Here is a 19,970-nt window from a genome sequence, read left to right on the forward strand (position 1 = left end):
AATACACATATAGATTCTATCCTATTTTCCTTACCAAAGTTACCGGGATATGTGGACTGAGTTGGGACCTTTCGGAACACTCCTAATAACCATTAGAAAGAGTGAGTCTAAAGAAGAAAGGAGATGAAATGAAAGGGATGTAAAGACTAAACCATTTGAGAAACATGCTTACCGAAACTTATGTGCTCAAGAACTTAGATTCCCTAACCAAAATGAAGATTAAGGTTAGAGATTGAGTAGAAGACTATGAGAAAGAAAATAACATAATACAAAAATGAACTAGAGTTTTGGTTACCTCAAATACTTGAAAGACCAATCTACACCTTACCCGACATACTATAGAACCTCACTTCCCAAAGTGTTTGATAAGCTTATGATGTTTAAGCTTATGATTTTCCCAAACCAGGTGTTTACACTCTCACACTCACTTAACACTAGCAGCTTCTGAACTTAGAGCAAAAGGTGAATAATGGTTGGGTACTAGGTCCTATTTATAGAGTTTGGGAATGAAAGTATCTTGATTTTACTTGAATAAAAATAATGGATTTTTAGGTGAAAATCATTTGAATAATCGTTCAGCAGAGGCTGAAGACTCGTTCAAAAGATGCTGGACTTATGGAGGAGTTTGAATGGCTGAAAGGAAAAGAATTCAAAAGTGTTTGAATTTATGCTGGAGGAGGCGATATATCGCCCCCTGTAGGCGATATATCGCTTGGGCCAGTATGCCCGAGGCGACCGTGCATCGTCTCGTGTTTTCCGTATCTACGTGCTGCGATATATCGCCCCCTATAGCTGCGATATATCGGCACACGCTGAATATTTAAACACGAAATTACACATTTTTAGCTAAGTTTGAATGGAGTAAACAGCCTTGACTAAGCCTTCAACGTATTCAAAGCTGCTGACTGACCCTATAACATTCAAACTTTACCCTTATTTAATTTAATCCTCAAAAATACTTAATCCTTAATTACCATTCATAACATGTGCTTAAAATCCTATTGGTTGATGTCTAAACCTTATAATATAATAAATATAATCCTTAATATCAGTCACATTAATCAAACCTTAGGTTATACTTAATATTCTTAAACTATAGGTTAAACTTAGAAAATCTATAAGTACTACTATGAGTGTCCAAATAATTCCCGGTCTGAACCAAAAATCCACAGTAACAAAGATAATACTATACATACTATAATACTACTAAATAATTAGCTAAGTAAAGTTCTTGGACTCTACAAACTAGGGTTGAGCCCTATTTTACTACTTAGGCCAACTTGTTTGGTAATATTTAGAGTTGTAAATACATTTTAATATTTTATTTTGGGATCCCTGTATAGACTAAACTTTTAATGAATTTTTTTACTTATTTGACAAAAAAATTTAATATCTGAGCCATTAGTTACTTTAATCACACATTTAAGTCTAAATCTCTCGTTTAGAAAGTGAAGCACTATTTTAAACATACGTTGATTGGTGCTTACTAAGTTTGAACTTTAGTCTTTGTTGTTTCCCTCTTATGCATGTCTCACAAAATTTTAGACACCCTGGTTTATGTTTCTCCAATAAACCTTGTTTGTACAGCTCTTGCAATCATTGTTCACTAATGTGGCCCATTATCGCATGCTACAATTCAGTAAGTTCATCAACTTGCTTTACAACACCAGCTTCTCCTTTCAAGATAGTTTTTCTTGCCAAAAAATACAAACCATTTCTCTTAGATGCTTTCATAATAATAAGGGAACCTTTACTTACTATGAGAACTCAATGTTTGGATTTGCACTCAAGCCCTTTATCATCAAATGTTCCAAGTGATATAAAATTTCTCCTCAAATCTATAACATGTCTAACATTCTCAAGTATTCTTACTATTCTATCAAAGTGCTCTATTGCTATTGAGCTAATTCCTTCAACCAAGCATGATTGATTGTTTCCCATCAAAATTCTGTGTTTATGAGCTTTATATTCATAGAACGACTCTCTAATCGGACACATGTGGTAAGTACATCCGGAATCCATTATCCAATCATATGAGTTCCTTTCATTTGAGATTAAATATAACTCCCCATATGAGTCTTCAATCTCCTCGGCTACAGATGCTGAATCTTGGTTTGAATTCTCCTTCATTTGCTTCTTCAATTCCCAACAAATCTCTTGATGTGTCAAACCTTTCCACAGTTGAAACATTTCTTTGGTTCACGCCCCCTGAATTTTGATCTTTGCTGTAGACTTCCACCTTGGACTACTATCATCTCTTGGCTTACTGAAATCTCTCCATCTTAGTTCTTTCTTGAAGGGTCTTCTTGTTGTTAAAAGCACGTCTTCTTTGTTATTCTTTTTTTTTTCTAGTTGCAACTCAAATTCTTTAGCTTTGACAACACCAAGAGCATCTTCAAGGGATATTGATTCATGCTCATACTTCATGGTTGATTTCACGTCTCTGTAAGATTCAGGTAAAGCCTGCAACAAAATCATAGCTTGAGGATTTGTTAATATCATATTAAGGCGTGAGAATTGCTCTCTTCTTCTCCATGGCGAGACGTAAGAAAGGGATTCAGAAGCCTGTATCTAAATCTTCTTAGGTTGTGATCGATTCTCCTACGGGACTGAGTACTGAAGAGAGTCAAACCAAGACTCTAGAAGCTGAACAATTGGTGGAGGAAGTTTATGCGGATACAGTTGTTGATTTTCCTGAGACATACGAAGGAGATGGTCATGGGTCTACTAACACTGAGGCACATGGTGAGCGGTTCAATTTGGGAAATACCTCTCTAGCGAAGGATGGAGACAATTCGACATTTCAAGATATGGCCAAAGAAAAATGGGCTCAGTTTTAGGATACATTCGCCCAACAGGGTGGGGCTAAATTGACCTATGAGGAGCCTTTGGTCAGGGATGGGAAATTGATAGCGCAGTTGGATCTAGAGGAGATTGAGTTGCAGGCATCCTTTTGGAATACGGCTATGGTCTGTATTGTGCTAGGTGCTAACCCTCCGATTACTGTGTTTGAAGGGTTCATTCGAAGAATGTGGGGCAAACTCTGCATTTAAAGGGTGGCTAGGATGAATGCAGGATTTACAATTGTCAAATTTTGGGATACAGCTACGAGGGACTTGGTCTTAGAATCTGGTGTGATTCATTTTGATAGGAAACCTATCATTTTAAGGCCTTGATCGACTAATATTGATACTCTGAGGTTAGTGAAATCAGTTCCTGTTTGGGTTAGATTACATGATTTGGGGTTACAATATTGGGGTACTAAATGTTTGGGTGCTCTAGTGAGTACCATTGGTAGACCCATGATGATTGATAAGATAACTAAAGATAGATCCATGGTGAAGTTTGCAAGAGTGCTAGTGGATGTGGAAACATCTGAGAAACTTCCTTCCATTATTAACTTTCTGAATGAACAAGGTCAATTGGTAGAAAAGGCTATTGAGTTTGAATGGTTGCCTACTAAGTGTGCGACATGTAAAAGCCTAGGGCATGTTGCCACAAGTTGTAGGAGGGAGCAGAAAACAGTTTGGAAACCAAAGATGGAGCAGATAAATGCAGTAGAGGAGCTGGGTGAGCCTAAATAGAAGGTCTTAGATCCAGGTTTAGATAAATTGACTACAATTCCCATTGAAACTGAGATTGTTTTGGAGGCATCTTCTGAACTTGTGAAGGAGACTCGTAACATTATAGAAGACCAGGATTCGGTTTGGACTACGCCCAAGAGAGTGATTGGAGCTAAACATGTAAATGAGGAGTCTTAAACTAGTAAGAATAACCAATATAGTGTGTCATAAGAATGTCAATTGGAGGTTTCAAAACAGGGAAAGCTTGTTAAAAAAAATTCTAATGGAAGGAGGAAATCTGCTGTGCTGGAATGTTAGAGGCCTAAATAAGAGGAATAAGCAGAAATCTCTATATGATTTTTGCAGGGTCAATAAAATTGGACTAGGGGCGTTTCTTGAGTCGAAATTTAGGGGTTCTAAGATTGAGGAAATGATGACATCAGTTTTCAGGGGTTGGGAGTTCTATTTAGTTCTGGTGGTAGAGGGACAAATTTTACTGGTTTGGAGAAGTGATATAGTTAAAGTGACAGTTCTTGGGACTGAGGATCAGTTCATTAATTGTTGTGTGAAGATCATGGGGATTTCTAAGGAGTTCGGCTTGACAGTGATATATGGCATAAACACGATTCAGGAGAGGAAGAGACTTTGATAGGCTATGTTTTCTCTTCTGTTTCCTGTCCAGCCTTGGTTAGTAGCTAGAGATTTTAATGCAATGTTTGATTTTGATGACAGAGTTGGAGGTAGGCCTATAACGGATATGGAAATGGAAGATGCTCGTAATTGGAGGGCTAGTTACTTGATGACTAAAATTCGTAGGATTTGTGCTCATTATACTTGGTCTAACAAGTAGAAGGAAGGGTCCCGTATCTTCTCTAAACTTGATAGGGCCCTTAGTAATGAAGCTTGGGTTGATGCTTTCCCAAACTCAGAGGCTCAGTTTAATTGGGATATTCTTTCAGACCATTGTTATTGCATTATCAAGACAGTTATTGGTAAGATTTCAGGGGTAAAACCTTTCAAATTTTTTAATATGTGGTCTAAACATGAGGATTTTAGTGACACTGTTCTTAAAAGTTGGTCTATGAAGGTTTTTCGAACTGATCTTCTAGGAATTGTTCAGAAACTGAACAGATTGAAGGGATTTTTGGCTAAGTTTAATAATCGGCAAATTGGTGATGTCACAGTTTGCTACTTAACTGCCAAGGAAAAGTTTCGACATGCTCAATTTGTGCTTCAGCAGGAACCTCACTCTATAGGATTTCAGCAAGCTGAGCACGAAGCATGTTTAGAATTTACCCGTCTATCCAAAATGTATGAAAGTTTTCTTAGGCAAAGGAGCAAGATCACTTGGCTGAAATTTGGTGATGACAATACGTCCTACTTTCATGCAAGTCTAAAGCAGCGGTCAGCTTGTAATAGGATTACAACCTACTTGGATGAGCATGGTAAGATAGATGATTGTTACCAATCATTTTAAGGGGTTTATGGGTAGTCCTAGTTCAGCTATTTCTAGGATTCAGCAAGATTGTTTTATGTTTGGCTCTATTATGAATTTAGACCAGTAGCTCAATTTAGTTACGCCTTTTTCGAAGAGGGATGTTAAACTGGCCATGTTTAGTATTCATTCTATAAAAAGTCCTGGTCCTGATGGGTTTGGTTTGGGTTTTTTCAAATACATGTGCAGAGATTTCTGGGATGAGATTTCTATTGCTGTTTTGAATTTTTTTGAAACTGGCCGATTACCAATAGCTCTTAACAGATCAATTATTACCCTTATTCCTAAAACTGAAAATCCTTCTACAGCAGCAGATTATAGACCGATAGCATGTTGTAATACTCTATACAAATGTATTTCTAAGATGCTTTGTATGAGACTAGCCATTGTTCTTCCTTTGCTTACTCATCAATACTAGGGAGCTTTTATTAAAAATGGATATTTGGCTCATAATATCTTCATTCTCCAAGATCTCCTCAAAGGCTGTTCCAGGAATAATATTTCAACTATATGCTTGATAAAGATGGATCTAAGCAAGGCTTATGATTTCATTGATTGGTATTTCTTGGAGGATCTATTGAAGGCTTACTATTTCCCTAGTCGATTTATCCAATGGATCATGGTTTGTTTGAAAGGGGCTTCGTATTCTTTATTACTGAATGGCAGATTACATGGGGGATTCAGTGGAATGAAAGGTCTGAGTCAAGGAGACCCCATTTCTCCTCTTCTATTTGTATTGGTTATGGAGTATCTTACTAGATTGCTTGTTCAGGTTGCTCAACACAAGGACTTCAAATTTCACCCTCTCTGTAAAAAGCTGAATCTTATCAACCTTTGCTTTGTGGATGATCTCATTCTTTTTTGCAAGGATTCCTTTAAGTCAGTTCAAATACTGTATGCTGGTTTTAGCAAATTCATTCAGGATTCTGGTCTCACTGTGAACTTATCTAAGTCTCACATCTATTTTTGTGGTGTTCATTCGGTTGAAAAGAGGAGAATCATGGAGTGCTTAAAGATTGAGGAGGGTTCTTTCCCTCTAAAATTTTTTGGTATGTTTCTTAGACCTACTAAATGGAAGGTTGAGGATTGTGGTCTAAATCTTTAAAAAATTCAAAGCCGATTACATACATGGTCTAGTAGGCACCTTTCTTTTGCTGGAAGATCTCAGATTGTTCAATCAGTTTTGCTCGGTATTAGAGCTTATTGGATGAGTATTTTTTTGCTTCCTCCTTGAATAATTCAGGAGATTGATAGATTATGCAGGAACTTCCTTTGGGGAGCAAAGGGCAATTGGAGTAAAAGGCATCTGTCATCCTGGGAGTAGGTGTGTTTACCTAAGAGCTTGGGGGGTATTGGTTTTAAAGAAGGGTCTAAATGGAATGCAATATTTATGGCCAAGTACATATGCGCAGTTTCAACTAAGCAGGACTCCTTATGGGTCAAATGGGTAGCAGCCATCTATGTCAAAGGGCAAAATTTCTGGACCTACAGCCTTAAACCTAATGTGAGCTGGTATTGGCGGAAGATTATTAAGCTGAGAGATGCTTTCACTTATGATTCTTTGTTGGCTTCGGTTAACAAAGGCAAATTAAACCCTTCTTGCTTATATAATCAGTTGGTTCAAAAGGATAAGGTTCATTATTCTAAAGTGGTCTGGTGTAAGCTGCCTATTCCAAAACACAGATTTATTATATGGCAAGCGGTTTTAGGACATCTTCTTACAAGGGATAACTTGATTAAATGCCATGTACAGGTTGAGACTTGTTTATGCCCTGATTGTGATATGGAAGTTGAGTCTCATGCCTATCTTTTCTTCGATTATGCCTTCTCCCAGCAGGTGTTGCACCAGATTCAATCTTGGCTGGGTCAAGCGATTTGGCCTACTCAGTATTCAGGCTGGCTGAGTTGGATGGAAGGGAGACCTAGGGGGCTTGACCAAAGGATTGTTGCTGCTATCCTTGTAACACCCCAATCTGCTAATAAGGTTTAGGACTTTGATTAGCGTGCCTGGAGGGCAATAAATGAGTTAACATGTTAATATATGATTTTGAATGAATATGTGATTAGAATGCATGTTTAGGTGGTATAAATATGCATGTGGACCCCGTTTGTAAGTTAGGGGTAAATTGGTAATCTTAGCCTGTTGAGGGCATAAATGTGTTAATGGTATTATGTGATTTGTACCACGTGAGTGTGGTGTTATTAATGTGATGCACGTGCCAAGACGGTCCTAGAGAGCTAGATAACTCAAAAGTCACAACGGGATTTCATACCCGGCTCGGGAGGAGCCTAGGATTACTTTAGGGAATTTTGTGAGTTGAGTTGAGGATTTGTGGTTAATGGTTATTGGTGATTGAGTAACCTGAGTAACCATTAGTAACTGCTGAGAGTAACAAGTTTAGATGGAAAATGGTAGAATTGCAATATAGGTGTAACGACAAGAGTGCCCTTGAGGTTTAGTTAGGAGAGGATAATTATGGGAGGATAGAATAGTAATTTGGCAGGGATTTAGATCACTTCAGCTGAAGGAAAAGGATCATTTATGTTATTTCACTTGGGGCATGTTTTGTTTATGCTGAAAATTGGGAGAAACCTAGAGGAAAAGAGAAGAAAAGGAAGGAAGCTGAGTTTGGAACCTAGAGGAGGAATCAAGGTGGGTTGAAGTAGTTAAAGCCAAGCAGGGATCAAGATTTGGTCAGAGGTAAGTTTCATCTCTGAATTTCTGTGTTAAGTAAGTTTCTATAGAATTTAGGTCGAAATTGAAAGATGGTTTGTGGCTGGTTTGCTTGGGAATTGAGCTTGTGAAATTAGAAGGCTTAGCTTAGAGCTGGAAGCAAGGGAGCTTAAGGTTGAATTCTCCATTTAAGGTAAGGATTCTGTGCAATTATAAGGTTTATTATTGTTATGGTTTAAGGAATTTGAGGTATGGTTTAAGTTTGGGTCTAAGTTTTTAACTTTCTGGTTTGAACTATTGAGGCATGAAACCAAAGTGTGATTAATGGGAGTGATTGTGTAATTGAGGTTGTTTATGATGTTTATAGATTGTTAAATGGTTTATTTGGGGTTTTAAATTGATTTTGGGGTTTAGGTATGTGTTTGGGTTGAATTGGGAGTGTTTTGGCACGGGAAAAACGCAGGGGAAAACCCAAATTTCTGGGTTCGCGAAGGAGCGCCGCGGCCCTGTTCTTTGGCGCCGCGGTGCAAGGATGCTTCTGGGCAGGGGAATGCTCTCTGACTTGCTAGGCGCCGCGGCGCTAGGCTATTTTCAGAACATGGAAATTTTGCAATTTTGAGCTTTTGCTCCGGGGGTTCGGGGGATGTTTCCGATGTATTGTTTTAGGAATTTGAGGATTCCGAGAGTGTGGGATTGGCCCCGGGAAGTGGTTTTGGATTGGTTAGCATTAAAGGGTGTTTTATATGAGTTGTGACTAGGTCTTTGGAGAGGCTCAGGTTAGAGGACCGTGCTCGCGGCCTTGGTGCATCGGAAAGCTCGGGATACAGGTAAGAAAACTGTAGCACCTGTACAGCAGGGCTTGGGCCCATAGTATTGTTGCAGGGCGCGACCCTAGATTGTATCGTTGCTAGGGTGTAGCTTTTAATGAATTATTATATGTTTGATTGCTATTTGAGAATGCTAAGTGTGGTAATAGCAAAGTGAACGGCAAAGGAGCTGGGAACGACGAAGGTTCGGGAACGACGAACGGTAGAGAACGGCGAAGGCCGAGAATGGCAGTGGGGCCGGGAATACAAATTGGCACATGGAGTGCTTGTGGTTAGGCTGAGACCCCAATGGATACATGGGATATCCTTACGGTGTAGACCGAGATCCCAGGCTTTGGGTAACGCTTCTAGGATGGCATGGCCGTGTATGTGTTTAAATCTTATGGATTGTCTGATTAGATATGAGTTATCTGTTATAGTGATTATATGATATGCATATGTTATGTTCTGTATGAGTTTTCTTGCTGGGTTTCGGCTCACAGGTGCTCTGTGTTGTAGGTAAGGGCAAAGAGAAAGTCAACCAGCCATGAGTACAGAGAGCGTGGGGGCGGCGCGTACATGTTTGGCCTACCCGACTGCTTTGGTTGGGGGCATTTTTGGGAAATGGCTGTACTAAACTCTGTTTTTGATAATTGTCAACTGTAAATTTATTTTGATTTGTAAATATTTCACAAACCTCGTTTTGGGATCCCAAATGTTAAACTACTGGAACTTTTGGTGGAATGAAGTACTTTTAAAGATTACAACCTTGTCTTTTTTGTTTAATCACACTTTTGTTCTAAAAACCTTGCAGAGCGAGTTAACTACACTTTATAAACTCACTTAGTAATGGTTCTAAGGTAGTAGGGCATTACAATCCTTGTAGCTGCTGTTTATTATATTTGGATTAACAGAAATTGTTGTGTTTTTTCTTCTTATTCTTTTTCTATTTTGAAAGTGGACTCTCTGATTCTTATGGGTCTTAAAGCCATGTTGTTTGGTTTAGTTAGATCAAAGCTGGAAGCTGATGAGTTGAGATTCGTTGATTATATTCAACATTTGTAATGTTGTTTGTTGAGTTTTAGTTTCTATAACTGTGGTTTGTAATCTGTTTTGGTGCAATATATTTTCTTTCTGATAAAAAAAAAAAATCATAGCTTAAGATTCCTCATCAATTTTAAAATCAATATTAGACAAGCCAAGTATTATTTGATTAAAAATCTCCATGATATCATCAAGGGAAAGAGATGGATTCATTTTGATTCCATATAACCGTTCAAGTAAATTGATCTTGTTTGAAACAGAAGGTGTCATAAATAGTTGTTCTAATTTCTCCCAAACACCAAAGGAGGTCTTCTCGGATTGCACTTTTCTGATGACATTGTCTAACAAATGTGGATGATCGTGTAATAGGATAACTCCTTCAATTCTTCAAGTTCATCATCCTTGTCTTCATACTTTTCCTTCAGTATCTTTTGATCACCAATAACCTTAGAAATTTTCTGATGAACAAGCAACCCCTTCAACTTTTCTCTCCACAAACTTAAATCACCACTGCCATTAAAATTCTACAGTTCAAGCTTTGATGTTGCCATGAGTTCTTGATCAATCTTGGTTGAGACTTGACAAACTTTACTTTAAGAATTGGAACTTGGCTCTGATTTGTTGACGTAGATTCAACATCAAGACTCACAGATACAACAAATCTGGAAAACTCTAAAATAAAACAGAACTTTGTTGAACGTAGATTCAACACCAAAAATCACAGATGCCTCAAATGTGGAAAAAGGTAAATGCAAAATAGAACTTAATTCAAACCGTTAGAGTGCAAAGCAAAATGGAAAATAAATAATGGAAAGAACACACCAAAATTATCCTGGTTCAGCAACAATTTGTTCCCTACATCCAGTAGAGCTAGTCCACTAGAAAGATCAGATTACAAGCCTAATCAAAGAGATCTGAACTCTTCTTTTAGCAACTATTTCTTGAGTACAAAACTCAACCAAGGCTTCTCTTGAACCATACATGTTAACTCTCACCCAATACTCCAAGAACTCTCAAACACTTAGAAGAAACTCTCTCCTCACGTAAATAGATCTCTCTCTCTCTCAGCTTTCTAAAAATTAATACCCTTTTCAAATGAAATAAAGGACTAATTTATATAGCCACTTGACACATAGACAAGTAAATATTATTACAACTAAATAATAGTTGTTAGGTTTGTTATAAACATATGAAAAGTTGTGAGAATTACTCTACATAAGGGATACACAACTGGATGAAGAATGACAATTCAAGAAGAAGGCTTTGGATGTTAGGCGTACCACGCTCAAGCTCAAATTCTTAACCTTCTTCTGCCACTATGATCTCTCATTTTGGTTGAGTTGCCCAAAAAAAGTATATATGGAATACCTAAATTGATTCCATCTTTGGAATGGAATAGATGTTGGTTTGTGCTCAAACCATTGTGAGGTCGATCTACCAAGGTACATACTGGTGATCTCAGTCCTAAAGGACCTAGGTATATCTATGGATTTAAAAATCCTCTACATAGTAAAAGTCCAGTCAAAGACTAAACTTTGTCGCCACATTCCATCAAAAACAAATGAATTTTGTTTTGCTACAAATTCCATGAAATATGCTTTCTTTAGCCTAGTATATGTATGAGGACATCCTAGGCTATGGATAATATGATCACAATTAGCTTTGCAGCTCTGGGGCCAGTGGTCGTGACCATAGATTCCTCCTCTAGCTCGGAGGGTAGGATCCCTTTCAATATATACTTGAGATCTATTTTCCCTTTATCTTTGGTTGTCTTGCATAAATATTTCTACTTGTATATTAATACTTTCTTTGTTTTACCAGAGGATATGTCTCAGCCTGGGAGCAACGATCTGCGAGCTATGTTCCCTGGAGGGAACCTTTCCTCCAGGGCCTCCAGGCCCATGGTGAAAAAGCTCTGGCTGGCGAAGAAGGCCATCGGGAGTACCTCTAAGCCCCCTGCAAAGGGGAAAAACCAGGCTCCGGCAGCTCAGGAGAAAGTGCCTCCGCCCCTCCTGCAATGAAGATGCCTCCTCCTCCCCCGCGAGTTCCCGACCCTGCTCGAGAAATGGAGGTGCCCCCCGGGACCTTGTCAACCACAACCCCCAAGGTGTGCATCCCGGTGAACCCCCGGGCTCTAGAGAAGATCCCCGATGTCTTTCGGGGGACGGTCTACGAGACGATGAGCTACAGCGTGGATCATTACTACAATGCCGCTGAGAGGGACCTGCGGGCAATCGAGACAAGGAGCCCAGAGAATGTGATGGAGTCTTCGCTAGGGATGGCTCTCACGGTAAGTTGACTTTGCCATTTGTATCCCTTGCTCATTATGCATAGCATGTTTTGTTTTTTCCTCTAAGGCAGTTGCCTTATCATCTTTTGGTCTTGCAGGGTGCCTTGGCTCTCCATCGGAGCATATCCCGATCTAGGGCTCAGCTCGAGGATATGAGGGGCGAGCCCCAGAAAACTTTGGCTGCCATTAAGACTTCCCAAAAGCAGGAACAGGATGCCAAGGATGCCCTGGCGACTGCGCAGGTCGAGCTGGATGCATCTCGACCTAAGTTACAGGAGGCCGAGGCTACCAAGGCTGCCCTAGCCACCGCGAGGACTGAGCTTGAGGAGGCCAGGGCCACTCGGGCCGCACTGGACGTTGCGAAGGCCGAGGCCGAGGAGGCCAAGGCCACCCTGGCGACGAAGAGGGCTGCTGCTAGCTCCTCCATGGAGGCTATGTTGTACCATTGCTGGGTCTATAACCCAAATGGTGACTTCTCCTTTCTGGGGGCGGATGCATGGGATAGCTTCCTGGAGAAGTTCAAAGCTCGCCTTCTGCAAGAGGCGCCCTCTGAGACCGGGGAGACCTTTGCAGCCGCTGAGCAGGAGGGCGAGGTGGTGACCTCATCGGAGCAGCCTAGCGGGGCGTTGGACTTCTTTTCTTTTTACCATTCGAACATTATTATATATATATATATATTTTTTAACTTTGTCTGGGGTTTTTCTAACCTTGAGATAATTGGCTTTATCAATTTTTTGCTTCTAATTGATCTACCTCCATTTGCCTTTATGCATTTTGGTAATAGTCTTAGTTTTTTTTGTTGGTGCTGTGATTGACATTTTATGCTTTTCCAGGAAAAAAACATGTTAATCAATTTTGAACCAACTTCTAAGACAAGTCCTGGTTGCATCCTGGGCATTAATTTAAAAACTTAGTTCACGCTAATTTTTTATTAATACCTTGTGCTTTTTAAGAAAAACAACGATCAATCAATTTGAATTAACTTCTAAGTTTTAGGACCTGGTTACATCCAGGACGTTAATTTGAAAACTTAGTTCGCGTTAAACCTTGATTAATATCTTGTGCTTTTTAAGAAAAACACCGATCAATCATTTTGAACAAACTTCTAAGTTTTAGGACCTGGTTACATCCAGGACATTAATTTGAAAACTTAGTTCGTGTTAATTCTTGACTAATATCTTGTGCTTTTTAAGAAAAACACCGATCAGTCAATTTTGAATTAAATTCTAAGTTTTTTAGAACGACCTGGTTATATCCAGAATACGACTTAGTTCGCGTTAATCCTTTATCAATATCTCGTGTTTTTTAAGAAAAACATCGATCAATCGATTTGAATCAACTTCTAAGTCTTTAAGGTGACCTGGTTGTATCCAGGCACCATATGCCCCCCAAGTAATTAGGAAAGGGTCTTTCGTGGTTACTTGAGATTACATTCGCAAATATACACAATAATGAAAAAAGATTTACTTCTCATTGCTTAATAAACAAAAAATGGCCTTTCTGAGTAAGCCTTACAAAGGGTATTACTGATAATATTTCTTCGAATGGATGGCGTTCCAAGTTCGTGGGACTGCTTCTCCACTAAGCCGAGCTAATTTGTAGGTTCCTTCCTTTATGACCTCCATTACTTGGTATGGCCCTTCCCAGTTCAGTCCCAATACTCCATCTTTGGGGTCATTACTGGCTAAAAAGACTCTCCTGAGGACTAGGTCGCCAATGCTAAAGGAGCGTTTTCTGACCTTTGAGTTGAAATAACGAGTGATTTTTTGCTGGTAATACGCGAGCTGGAGCTGTGAATCTTCTCATCTTTCATCAATCAGGTCAAGGGATGTGCAAAGCAGTCCGTGATTGCAGTCCTGGTCATACGCCTGGACTCTATGCGAAGATACCTTTATCTCGACAGGAAGGACTGCCTCACTCCCAAAAGCTAGGGAGAAAGGAGTATGACCCATAGGAGTTCGATGCGAGGTCCGGTATGCCCACAGTACCTGGGGGAGCTGTTCTGGCCAGATTCCCTTGTCTTCGTCCAGTCTCTTCTTAAGGTTCGCCTTTAGTGTCTTATTGACAGCCTCGACCTGCCCATTTGCCTGGGGGTAGGCCATGGAGGAGAAGCTTTTCACGATGCCGTACCTTTCACAGAATTCGGTGATGAGGTCGTTGTCGAACTGCGTCCCATTGTCTGATACAATTTTCTTTGGCAGCCCGAATCGGCAGATAATGCTTTTGACCACGAAGTCGAGGACTCTCTTGGAAGTGATTGTTGCCAAGGGTTCTGCCTTAGCCCACTTGGTGAAGTAGTCGATAGCCACCACCGTATAACGGACCCCTCCTTTTCCAGTAGGGAGGGCGCTAACCAGGTCAATTCCCCAGACTGCGAATGGCCACGGGGACGAGATCATCTTCAGCTCGACTGGGGGAGCTCGGGCAACTGTGGCGAATCGCTGGCACTTGTCACATTTCTTGACGTAAGAGATCGAGTCTTTTGACAGAGTGGGCCAGTAATATCCTTGCCTTAAGATCTTCATGGCCAAGCTTTGCCCCCCAGTGTGATCTCCGCAAAAACCCTCGTGCACTTCTTGCAAAATGGTCTTGGCTTCGCCTGGTAGAACACATCGCAGGAGAGGCAAGGAGTGCCCACGCTGGTATAATTGACCATCTACCACCGTATATCTTGGAGCTTGGTAAAGTACCCACCTTGTGTCATTACGCTCTTCCGGTAACTTTCCTTCGGTGAGATATTCGAGGATGGGGGTCATCCAGGTCAGTCTGGCATCAATCATCTCGACCTCCTCCTCGACTTCTATGCTTGGTTTTTTCAAGAACTCTACCAGTACTAACCCCAAAGTCTCCGTCTCCCCGGAGGTAGCGAGCATGGCGAGGGCATCCACGTTGGCATTTTGCTCTCAAGGTATCTGCTCGACTGAGCCCCGTTCGAATGTGGACAGCTCGACTTTTACCTTGGCCAGGTAAGTAGCCATCTTGGTTCCCTGTGCTTGGTATTCACCCAGCACCTGGTTTACCACGAGCTGAGAATCACTGAAGCACTGAACGGAGCTGGCCTTCAGCTCCTGGGCCACCCTTAGCCCGGCCAGTAAAGCTTCTTTTTTGGCCTCATTGTTGGAAGCCTTGAATCTGAATCTCAACACTGAGTGGAATCTATGTCCTTCTGGGGATATCAAAATGATTCCAGCCCCGGAGCCGTTCTCATTAGATAAGCCATCTACGAAGATCTTCCATGACGCCTGGGTTGAGGTGACCTGGGGTGAATCTTCCACAGGATCTTCCCAGAATCCTGTGCATTCTGCCACAAAATCAGCCAGGGCCTAGCTTTTTATTGTAGTTCGCGGAGTGTATAAAATCTCGAACTGGCTGAGCACAATAGCCCATTTCAACAGACATCCCGATGCTTCAAGTTTTTGCAAAACCTACCTTAAAGGTTGATCGGTTATGACGTGTATTGAGTGGGATTGGAAATACGGCCTAAGCTTTCGGGAGGCTGTGATGAGACAGAATGCCATCTTTTCCATCAACGGATATCGGGACTCAACTCCGAGAAGCCTCTTGCTGATGTAATAGACTAGTTTTTGAACCCAGTCCTCTTCTCGGACCAATACGGCACTAGCTTCATCTTCTGTGACAGCTAGGTAAAGGAAAAGAGGCTCTCCTACCGTTGGTTTGGACAATACGGGTGGCTCGGCTAGATGTGCTTTTAGGTCAAGAAAGGCACATTCGCACTCCTCTGTCCATTCAAACTTCTTATTCCCCCAGAGTGGGTTGTAGAATGGCAGGCACTTGTCGGTGGATTTAGAAATAAACCGATTAAGGGCTGCCACCCTTCCTGTCAGGCCTTGAACGTCCTTTCGCGACCGAGGTGAGGGTAGCTTGAGCAACGACCTAATCTTATCGGGGTTCGCCTCGATTCCTCTAGTGTTGACAATGAAACCCAGGAATTTTCCAGATGCGACCCCGAAAGTGCACTTCTGCGGGTTAAGCCTCATGCCGTACTCTCTTAGTATGTTGAAGCATTCCTCCAGGTCAGAAACATGGTTATCGGAAGTTTTCAACTTGACCAGCATGTCGTCAACGTACACTTCCATGTTCTTCCCGATCTGGTTGGCAAACATCCTGTTCACCAATCTCTGGTATGTAGCACCGACGTTCTTCAGCCCGAACGGCATGACCTTGTAACAATAGACGTTAGTTGGGGTCATGAAGCTAGTGTGCTCCTGATCTGCTGGATTCATGGCGATCTGATTATAGCCCGAATATGCATCCATAAAGGACATGAGCTCGTGCCCCGCCGTGGCATCTACCAATTGGTCGATCCTTAGTAAGGGAAAACAGTCTTTGGGGAAAGCTTTGTTCAGATTGGAGAAGTCGATGCAGGTCCGCCACTTCTCATTGGGCTTCGGGAACAACATAGGGTTGGCGACCCAGATCGGGAACTTAGCTTCGCGGGTAAAGCCACACTTTTTGAGCCAGGCTACTTCCTCTTCGAGGGCTTTAGCACGAGTTGTTCCCAGGCGCCTCTATTTTTGGGACTTCGCAGGCATGCTTTTATCCAAATGAAGGGTGTGCATGATGATGCTTGTACTGATTCCCACCATGTCCTCATGTGACCATGCAAACACATCCATGTTCTCCTACAGGAACATGATCAGCTCGGCCTTCCTCTTGCCACAGAAGTTTTTCCTGAGCTTAACAATCTATGAGGGATTCTGTGGATCGATATTTACTTCCTCGGGCTCTTCGATAGCTTGGAGCTCGGACTTATCCTCGCCTACTCTGGGGTCAATATCATCACTCAGGGTCACTCGCTCAATGCATGATAATGTGGTAGAACATCCTGGTGGGCTGGAAGCCCATCATACTGTTGTTCCTAATGAAAGGGCTCCGGATGTTCAACAACGTCCAGGAAAACAACCAGCGAGTCAGAGCGATACGAGGAGTTTGACGTATGTCATTACCGCCAAATCCTAATCCAGGCTATCTGACTTCCATCAAGATGGAAAACATGCAGCTGAGGAGCCATCTCACTAGGGAAAATAGGCAGATTGAGGAAATTTTGGCTCGGTAACCCCTACTTCCAACCGACGTTAATGTGGGAAAGAGGCAGAGTGGGTCTCATAAGTCCCACAGGAATAACCGGTCTAAACCAAGTCGATCTGTCAAAACTACAACCCCAAGTTCTGTGCTTGCGAGGCGAGATCAGCAGAATGCTCAGCCCAGTGACCATCACAGGGGTTGTCAGCATGTCAGTCGGTCTATCAGGACTGCAACCCCAAGTTCGGTGCCTTCTTCACAGGTCCCCAAGAATGTCCATGACAATCCACAAGGAGGGGCTGGGACAGGCTCATGAAGGCATAATGCTCCAACAAACCCTTCTGTGCCACGATCAGATCACAAGGCACCGAGACCCAGGGACGTTGGAGTAGAACAGTGGCGGGCTAATTTAATCCGTCATGATGGAACGAGGATAGCATCACCAATAAGGCATCCCCCATCACATGTAAGACATCTGACACCACCTCGTCCTCAACGAGATATACTAGCTTATGGGGACAGCAGGAGAAATTCTCCCCCATCTGTGAATACTTCCGCTCCATGAACGCGTGTTGAGAATCCAGGCCCTCGATCTCAACCGTGAGTTGTAAGATTCACAAACGGAAGTTACTGGACCGAAAGTCATCATAGCAGAAGGTCAGAGAGTGACCTAAGAAACTACTTGAGTTAAGCGCAAAGCCCTCGGTATGACCCACAACCCGACTTGCGCAATCATCTGAACTCACAGAGAAGATATCTAGCTCGGGTTGAAGATATTAGATATACTCGACACGAAGGAGGTCCTTCCATTGAACACGACAATGGGAATGCCCCATTGAACCAAGCTCGAGCTTGGAGGGACAATAACCCGTCAAACGCGTACGATAGGATGGGAGCTGTTGAACATGCCCCAGTTAACCTAGGGACTAGGGACCAAACCCTAAAGATATTAGCTCTAATGGAAAAGCAAATGAAAAGACTCTTGTCCGGAAAAGAAAAGGATGATTGCAACTTTGATGAGGAGCTCGAGCCTTTTGCTTCAAACATTGCGACGGCAACATATCCCGTAGGTTTTAGGATGCCACACATGTCAAAGATTGATGGAGAAGGAGATCCATCTGATCACCTCGGAATGTTTAATACCATTATGATGGCCCACAATGTCGAGCTTGATCTAAGGTGTATCTTGTTCATAGCAACTTTGTTCGGGCCTGCCAGGCAGTTGTTTATACAATATAAGAGGCATTTCATAAGCTCATGGAAGAAATTTTCTACCGATTTGAAAAAAGCATTTTGAGCTTCCCAGGCAGCTCGGGTTCAAGCTAATTCATTAGCCAATGTAAAGAAGTAACCTGGAAAAACGTTGATGGCATATCTGAGCAAATTTGCCAATGTTGTTGCACGTGCTAGGGATGCTAATGATAGTTCCATGATCATGGCAATGAGTATGAGAATCCTCATTGGGGGAGACTTATGGCAGGAATTCCAAAGAAAAGGAGTTAAGAGCGTAGACGAATTCTTGGCCTGAGCTTAAGAGTGGATAAACCCGGAGGAGGTGGGAGCTTCTGTCGCAGGAACCAGCCAGCCACTGTCCAACCCATTGGAGCAGTAACGGATGTTGCAGCTACGACTCAAATTGTTGCCCAAAATAACCAAGGGGGAAATAATAAAGGGAAGGGAAATGGTGAGGGAGACCAGAGCGAGATGAAGAAAAACAAGTCCGAGGAAAAATTCAAACCTGTCTACGCTACCTATACCGACTTAATAGACACCTGGGAGCACATTTTTCTGGCTAATTCTAATCGCCTTCCATGGTAGAAGCCAGAACTGTTGAGGAACCAGAGGGCGAAGAGAGATCCCTCAAAATTTTGTCGATTCCATAAGGATATCATTCATAACACTGATGACTGTCGACAGTTGAAGGATGAGATCGAAACTCTCATCATAGCTGGACTGTTGGCCTAGTACACCAGAAATCCGGTTGTCCCTAATTAGCCCACTGGGAAAAACCCTCAATCAGTCCTTGAAGCTCCGATAGACCAAATCGAAGCTCATGCAAATCAGGTCGAATCCCCTCTGATAGTAGAGGGAGATATAACCACTATTGCGGGAGGACCACATTTGACGGGCACGAGCAGTGGAGCCCAAAAGAGGTACATTAACGAACTGAAGGCTCATAACGGGGTGAGTTCATCCCGGAGCAATGACTATCAAAACAGCAGCGATTGGAAAAGCAACTTATCATTTTCACAGAAGAAGATGCTAGCCACGTCCAATTCCCATAGAATGATCCGCTGGTGGTAACTGTTCAGCTCGCCAACCGGAGGGTTTGAAGAACACTAGTGGATAACGGAAGCTCTGTAAATCTACTTTTCAGGTCAACCGTGGAAAAAATGGGATTATCCGTAACTGATTTGAATGCGACCTCGATGACTCTGTATGGGTTTTTGGGTGAAGGGTCAGTAGCCATCGGGACAATTGGACTGGTGGTGACATTGGGAGAAGAGTCACGAATTGTTTCCAAAGTACTTGAGTACGTGGTAATCGATTGTCCAAGCGCATAGAATGCTATTTTGGGACGACCTTTGCTGATGGCATTTGAAGCCGTATGTAACGACCCAAATTCGCTAATAAGGCTTAAGGGCCTTGATTAGTGTGCCTGGAGGACATAGAGGGAATTATATGTGATTTAATGATTTAAATCATGTTGTATGTCTATTTGAATATTTGAGATGCATGGCTATGCGTATTAGTATGCATGTAGGCCTGATTAGTTTAGAAAGGGCATAATTGTAATTTTGGCTGTTGAGGGCATAACTGTATATATATGCGATAATTGTTGAGACCACATTATTATGTGGATATGTCTGTGATCTGTGATTCGAGACGATACTAGTGAGCAGATTAGCGAAAAAGTCATGCCAGGGATTTATACACAGCTCGGGGCGAGCCAGGGGGTATTTCTAGGAATGTGGGTAATACATTGGCAATTATTTGGTATTGAGGAATATAATTGGAGATTAGTTAGGTATCAAGAATTAAGCGGTAAATATTA

At 41.9% G+C, this 19,970-nt stretch overlaps 1 protein-coding gene across 1 annotated transcript; it reads left to right on the plus strand.

Moving 5' to 3' along the window:
* The first annotated feature begins 4,275 nt into the window (after positions 1–4,275).
* LOC133824986 (uncharacterized) lies at positions 4,276–5,476 on the plus strand. Its single transcript, XM_062257993.1, has 3 exons — positions 4,276–4,339; positions 4,673–5,008; positions 5,139–5,476. The coding sequence occupies exons 1-3, from the start codon at positions 4,276–4,278 to the stop codon at positions 5,474–5,476; spliced, it is 738 nt and encodes a 245-aa protein (XP_062113977.1).
* Positions 5,477–19,970: the final 14,494 nt, after the last annotated feature.

Source organism: Humulus lupulus, chromosome 3, assembly GCF_963169125.1.
Source record: "Humulus lupulus chromosome 3, drHumLupu1.1, whole genome shotgun sequence".
Taxonomy (NCBI): Eukaryota; Viridiplantae; Streptophyta; class Magnoliopsida; order Rosales; family Cannabaceae; genus Humulus; species Humulus lupulus.

Bases quoted from the DNA above. Each gene is read 5' to 3' on its own strand.
- LOC133824986 (XM_062257993.1), top strand. From the start codon at position 4,276: ATGTTTGATTTTGATGACAGAGTTGGAGGTAGGCCTATAACGGATATG. The intron at 4,340-4,672 runs GTAATTGGAGGG...CTGATCTTCTAG, and splicing joins TATGGAAATGGAAGATGCTC to GAATTGTTCAGAAACTGAAC. The intron at 5,009-5,138 runs GTAAGATAGATG...AGCTCAATTTAG, and splicing joins AACCTACTTGGATGAGCATG to TTACGCCTTTTTCGAAGAGG.